The 7,211-nt window shown below is 46.6% G+C and overlaps 1 protein-coding gene across 1 annotated transcript; it reads right to left on the reverse strand.

Moving 5' to 3' along the window:
• Positions 1 to 4,666: 4,666 nt before the first annotated feature.
• Positions 4,667 to 6,838, reverse strand: LOC141073693 (E3 ubiquitin/ISG15 ligase TRIM25-like). Its single transcript, XM_073561040.1, has one exon. It carries the CDS (start codon positions 6,836 to 6,838, stop codon positions 5,270 to 5,272), a length of 1,569 nt encoding a protein of 522 aa, XP_073417141.1. The 3' UTR covers positions 4,667 to 5,269.
• Between the last annotated feature and the right edge of the window lie 373 nt (positions 6,839 to 7,211).

Raw genomic sequence — 7,211 nt, forward strand, 5'->3', positions numbered from 1 at the left:
TTACAAGCTTCTGGGATTTATGTATATCCCACTTTTCAGCTTCACTTTGGAACTTGCAGCTCTCCGGTGCCCCCCTTACCCTCAGGTCAGTCAGGGAACTGCACCTTGGATAATTAGTCGCCAAAAGGGCTACTGGTTGTGCAATGGCTATTAGGCCTGCTGCAGCCAGGGAATTATAACTAGTCCTAGCCGCAGCCAGACAAATCAGTTTATAAAACCCCTTCCGTCACTGCCAGCGGTACCCACCAGCCCAGAACACACTTCACTGCCACCAGCTTCCGATTTCTCTATTAATATTTAAAATTAATAGAGGGGTACGAAGCCAACCCAAAATCGTAGCGTAATCAACTTTTAGGCACGTGAATTCGTCATAGAGCAAGAAGATACGAGACTAATAAATTTTATATTTACTCCAAAAAAGGTAGGCAGTGTTTACAGAAGGTATAAAAAGATTTTACAAATGAGACAATTAAATGATGTACAAAGCAAATACTAAAAAAAGGGATTTAAAAGCAGAAATAAACTCACACATTGCTTAGATAATCTTAGGCAGAACAAGGCTGGGGAATGGGCGACACATCCAAATGCATGTGGGGGTCTTGAGACAACAGCGTCTAGGCAGCAACTAACGGGGGGGCTTAGTTGCGGACTTATACGTCTGGGCTTGTGACATCACTAAAGGGGCCGGTTTTAGAACGCCCTCCCCCTGCTTTCAGAGTTCCCATTCTGTTCAGAAAACTTATAATGATCATAACTGGGCTTGAGGACCTAGCAGAATATTGGCAGAACCATCATTCAGCTTATATTGAAATTAGCTTTCTAATGACACCAAACACTGGCAGTCTATTCAATTCTGTTCAGGAGAAATCCATTTCTCTGGTTCTGTTGTTGCTGGAACTGTGAAAAACATGGGCCACTAAGCCTTGTCGGCGCACGTCCCATATATGTAATGTTCATATTTCTATCAATCTGGTGTCGAGTTATATCGAATGATTAGATTCTAACTATATCCTGTCACGGTCACGTGTGTCTGGACGCAGCGACTACCGCAAGGCGAACCCAAGTGACGCAAGTGACCCTGGATACACCACCTCCAGTGGGGCGAATTTAAATAATAAACACGTGCAGCTGGATACACCGCCTCCAACTGGCGAATTTAGACATTACACGTATATACAAGTCTGGAAACCCCGCCTCCAGTAAGGCAAATTTAAACAATAAGGGAAACCTGGGAAACATTAACAATGGTGAGCCTTGCGATAGGGAATAGGGAAGTGGAGGCCTCCTGAGCTCTCCTGAGCCAGTGTCCCTGCACTCCTAACGTTCCCTATGCCGGCTCCGCACCGGGCACGCAACAGGAACCTAAAAACCCTAGCAACAGAGCCCACCACCTGTGTGCATCTTCACCCGGATCCATCACCATAACTGGATCCTTCACCATAGTGCAGCCTTGGAGCAGAGTCCACCACCAATTGCAGAAGTACAGTAACAGAGTCCCAAAGATGAGTTCAGCTCCTGCCCAAAAAGTAAAGCATGCTTGAGTCCAGCTCTCAGCAACCAAGTCTCGCATGCTGAGTGCAACTCTCTCCATAGTCGTCACTCCACGAAGCCATGCAAGCACTTCCTGCCAACACCATAAACTGTGACTCCACCACGCCATGCCAGCCCTTCTTGCAGACCACCTAGCTGCCACTCGTCCCCTCTGGCTGGGCTGCGCAGGACTCATGTTCAGCTCCTTCATTCACCCAGGCTTCCTTGTGAATGACTAACACACAATATCACCAACAGTGATTGGACACACCTGGCTCCCTTTTATAGAGCCTAACACCTGATTTGTAATTAAGTGCACATTAAACCAAAGAAACTAAAGTGCACTACCTCTCACCACCACCGGGGCAACTTAGAATGAACAACACCATGTGTAATAATTCTAATGGCCACCGAGGGCAATCAACCCACTTTGGCACCAAGCCAAAGGGAAAAAAGTTCACTTTGCGCATTTAAACTGTCAGATCCACCTTGGATGATGACATATCCATTTTAGTCGCAGAGCACATGTTACAAACAAAGGAAATTCTCTCCTGGCTAATTAACTAACTTCGGGAGGGGGAAGGAGCAGGAAGGAGTGAGAAAGAGAGAGAGCTGAAGGGTCGTATTACAGAGCTAACGAGAAACAGGTCCGCATCTGTGACAGGCAAAAGGGAAAAGAACAGGGGGGGTCAAACAGAGTTCAGTATGTGAATGGAAGATTCTGGAAATAGTGAAAAATGCATGATACTTTACATTATCGTTACACACACATTATAGAGAGAGAGAGAGAGTAAGATAGCGCTCACTAAGTGCGTTGGGGGACACTCGCTTGGCACGGGATTAATGTAGACAGGCACAGTTTTGCACATAAAACAGTCTATTTCGGTTTATTTTACACAGCATAAACCACACAGTAAGCCAGGTTGCACATCACCGGCTTACACATAGTCCATCACAACATACAGCTTTAACTCGCAGTCTCTAAATACGCTGGACTTCTCACTGTCCAGTTACCGTGGGTGACTGCACGCCGTACAGTTCAGTAACATCCATGGAACATCACAGGCACCAACAGTCTATGGAGTTACCTTACAGGAGCTCCTGCTCCACATGCTGACTCCTTGTCAGTCCTCTCTCCTTGGGAAGATGCCTTCCTGTGATCACCGTCCTTGTGACCAGGGCACTCCTGACAGTCCAGATCCGCAGAAGGAACGGTAGTTTCCCCAATGCAGGGCCGTCATCGACTCTGCTCACACATGGCCTCTCCGAGTGCTGTTCAGGACGTCTGTCCCCCACAGGACCGTCCAACACACAGGCTTCACCGGGTGCTATTCAGGGATCTGATCCTACTCCCAAGGGTCTCCCAAAACACCGGCCTCAACAGGTCCAAAGCCTACCACCATGTGCTCTTCAGGGATCCAATCCTACTCCCAGGATCTCCCAACACACAGGTGTTACAGGACCTTGCAGCCTGAACCATTCAGGTACACACACTCTCTCCCATGTGACCCACCCTGATCACATTATATGGTCCGTAACCACACCCACAGGTGAGGTATGGATCACATGGTCATGACCTCATTGCAGGTCCTTTTACACACACACATACAGGCTTTACTTGGGTGTTCAGACACACGCCCCTGGGTGGGTGTGTAGGTGACTGGATCCACCCATCTCTCCAAGTCACCTGGAAGCCTCCCATTATAAAACAGTAACAATCAGCAGATCTGATCAAAGCACGTTCTAGCTTCCGTCACAGGGCACCCACCCTTGTGATACATATCGGCCATTTACAACCCTGCCGCTCACCATTTCCCCATCACAACAAAGGAAACGCCGGCATGCATGTCCTGGGAAGCCCATACAGTGCCCCCTAGCTGTCACAGGGGTCACTGCATCACATACCCCCCCACCTGTTCAAACTTGTGGGATTGAACACGTCACAAACCAGGGGCCTCGAGACTGGGCACCCATGTCACCTTGCCCTACCAGTCAAGAGGGCCCTTTCAGCCGTCGTTGAGCGTCAGCTCCCGAGACGTAGTCCATTACAGCGGTCCTTATGTCGGCCTTGAGCCTTGGCCCTTAAGTCACAGTCCAACTGTGTCCCCAGACCCTTTTCTATCCATGGCAACCTCCCACATTTGTTGCGGTCATGAGACCCATGTCCAGTCGAGCTAACTGTCTGATCTGAGTCTGACGCTTTGTCGCTATGTCCAGTACCAGCTCTCCTGCCTATGCTACACACACACACGTCAGTGACAAATACAAATAGTATAGTGTTGCTGGCTATAAATTATAGGGGTACCCACGCCATTTTGTTCCTTGAAATAATCATTTATTAATTGAATATAAAGTCCATAATTTTGCACCAACACTATACTAATTGTTTTTGTCACTGACATGTATGTACAGTGCTGTGCAAATTAATTGGGACAAAGCATTTTTTTAAGTAAAATCGTAAGTTGGTTACCAGTCAGTGATTCAAACCAGATTTAACTGCTTTGAACAGGTGTGAGTGCCTGTTCAAAGTAGTTAAAAATGGTTTGAATCACTGACTGGTAACCAACTTATGATTTTACTTAAAAAAATGCTTTGTCCCAATTAATTTGCACAGCACTATATGTATATATGTTTTCTGTGTGTATATATCTATTGTTTTGTGAGCTGTCAGTGTGATTTTACAGTAGCCAGACATGATTTGCCGGGTTTTCAAAGGACCACGGTGCGTAAAAATCAGACAGCACTTGAATAGTGTGAGTGCTGTGCGATTTTTTTTAACTCGCACCCATTGACTTGCATTGGCGAGTCTCGTCCGAGATACTCAGCAATACGCAGCATGCGTCTCAGTCCGATTTCAGCTGAGAAAAAAACTCGCAGATGAGTTGTCACCAATTGAATAACATTGGTCCGAGTGCAATCCGTTTTTTTAATGGATCGCACTTGACCGTATTTGTCGCCAGTGAGTTTGAGCCCTTAGTCTGCGCCTAGGACAGATGAACCATACGGTTTCCACCTCATCAGAACTACTTGGCAGTACATAGTGCAAAATCGATACGAGACCACCAAGCAACACAGGCCGTCAGATAGGGACCCTCAGAACAAAGCATAAAACAAAATGACAAGACAGACATCAGCCTTAAACCCAACACAATTTATTACTACAATCCACAGTACAACATTTCCATTTACATCAGCCTCTGTAATAACGGGATTCTTAGGCATTAACCTCTCATTGCCTAAAGGTAACAGCTATAATGATTCTAACGAGTCCAACTTTCTGTGCTAATTATTGGCCTATAGGGTTGCTCCCAACTGTGGCAACTCTAAGAATGTGACAAAGTATAATAGATGTGAATCCTACCAATGGTATGAGTATCAGGTCTTGAGAACGTGGCACCCACGTACAGCCTGGACAAGGCACATAAAGAGCAGCTGTGTGCACTGTCCATCCATCAGACATCTCCTTTCTTGTTACTACAGCTTAAACAGAACAATAACTTTAACCAGAAACATGAATTAAGTGCAGAGACTCGTACGGCAACTTGTCTTCTAGGACGGGGGTCTTCTTATATATAGTTCACAACATAAAACAAGTCAGAAAGATCCAACTGAATCCCCCTATTTGTGGTTTTCCAACAGCATTACTGAACATATCTTTCGAGAACGTAGGAGGTCTCCACTTGGAAATTCCAGCAACGTCCATTGGCAGACGTCCCCCCTTGGACACAAGAAACCAATTCTATTCACACATTTTGTTGCCAAACTGATCTGCGAAAAGTGGAAGTGAGCGCGTCGGCGATCCAATTTTCAGCCATCCACTCCCTCCTAGATATAAGACGGCATGGACAGGTCCAGAGAAAGTGGTGGTGAAAGTGTAGAGCTTCTCGATGGGATCACTGAGCTCAAAGAAGGAGAGTGTCCCAGCCTTGCTGTCCAGGTAAATGCCTAGTCTCAGGGTTGAGACCTTCTGAGACAGTTTGATTTTCCTACCGTCGTGTCTTGCAGAATATTCGTGATGAAAGCAACACAAGCACCAGGATTTCTCATCGTCCCCGATCCTAGATGTTGGCTTTTTCTTGCCTATACTGGGATAGACAACTCCTATCCTCCAACAACCTTTGTCACAAGTCTCAACTTCCCAGTAATATCTTCCCGAGAAGCTCTGAGTGCTCAGCACCTGATAATTTACCTGCGTTTGTGGAATTTTGCTTAGTTTTCTTTTTATCTTGGTACAAGATGCAGTTTTCTGGTCTTTGGACACCGTGATGTTGCGCCCGGCTGTGCCCACATCCAGTAAGATGTCTATGGCACTGTTCCCTCTGTAGGGGCCATTGATATTGGCCATAATATCATGCAATTCTCTCCATAAAGTCTCTGAAATGAGAACCGGGTTGAAATTGTCCACACGAAACGCATCTACTAGGTTCACATTTTCTCTGTTGGTTCCTTCAGCTTCAATGTGACCTTGGCCAGCAATCTCAGGCTTTGGTATCGGAAAATTGCTGATCTCCTGGATGCATGCGATCTGCTTGGATATTTCGTTCTCTCTCACTTCCAGTCGTTTAATACAGTCGTCAACGGAGAAGGAAACTTGCTCCTCGTGCCTTCGGATCTCATTTAGGATGCGAATCTCCAGGGAAGAGAGGTTTCTTTTAAGATTTGCAAACAAAGCCTTCGTAGCGAAAGCGTAGTTGTCTGCTAAGGTCTGCATCTTTCGTCTGTGGAGCAGATGGTTCCCAGTGCAATTTGCGATAATCTCTCTCTTTAAGGTCAGCTTCTCCAGCAGTTCTTTCCGGTTCGTGCTCTGACTGGGCCCAGCGTGTTCCTGAGTCTGATTATTTACATCTTCAGGACTGAAATAATCCAGGAGTTTACTATGGATAATGCATTTTCCAGTCTGGGAAAACAATGTGGGAGCAACCAGCACATGTTCAGGAGACTTGTTGTGGACGGCGATGTGATCATTACACAGCGAGGCCTCACACAAGAGGCAGTACATTACAGCGGACACTGGTGCAGTAATACAATAGGTGCAGGAGATGCCGACTATGGATGTCTTCGGTGAGAAGGACTGAAGACGCTTCACTATGTTACACAGGGTGATGTTCGGGTGAGGACAAGGTCTCATCGTAAACCTTTTCCTACAACAGGGGCAGTAGTGGATCCCGGATGACGCTTGGCTGTCCAGGGTGTGGCGAATACACAAGTTGCAGAAGTTGTGTCCACACCTTAGGGTCACCGGCTCCGTGTACATACAAAGGCAGATGGGGCACCTCAGCTCATCCTTCAGGTCAGAAAACGACGACATCTTTACACGTGAAAAGGCTATAGGAAAAAGAAAAAAAGGAAAATGTAAAACCAATAAATAAGAATATAAGAGGCATCAGAAAACAAAGACAGTAAAAGCTACTGCAGATCATTCACTGCAACCAGATAGAGACCGAACAGGGGCCAAACTGCAGGTCTGAACAGACTGCAACCAAAATAAGGGGCAGCAGGAAAACCTCCCCCAGGGTCTTCTCCAGAAGTTAGTCCCATCCAAGTCTACTGTATGGGAGAAGTGACGCGCAACCTCCGTTCCATTCACCTCTATGGGAGGAACAACCTCCGCTCCATTCACCTCTATGGGAGGAACAACCTCCGCTCCATTCACACCCAGGGGAGCGACGCACGACCTCTGC

This window comes from Dendrobates tinctorius, unplaced genomic scaffold, assembly GCF_039654945.1.
Source record: "Dendrobates tinctorius isolate UK_male_01 unplaced genomic scaffold, ASM3965494v1 ptg000312l, whole genome shotgun sequence".
NCBI lineage: Eukaryota > Metazoa > Chordata > Amphibia > Anura > Dendrobatidae > Dendrobates > Dendrobates tinctorius.

What these genes read in the sequence shown, in the direction of transcription:
- LOC141073693 (XM_073561040.1), bottom strand. Translation starts at nt 6,838, where the DNA reads ATGTCGTCGTTTTCTGACCTGAAGGATGAGCTGAGGTGCCCCATCTGC.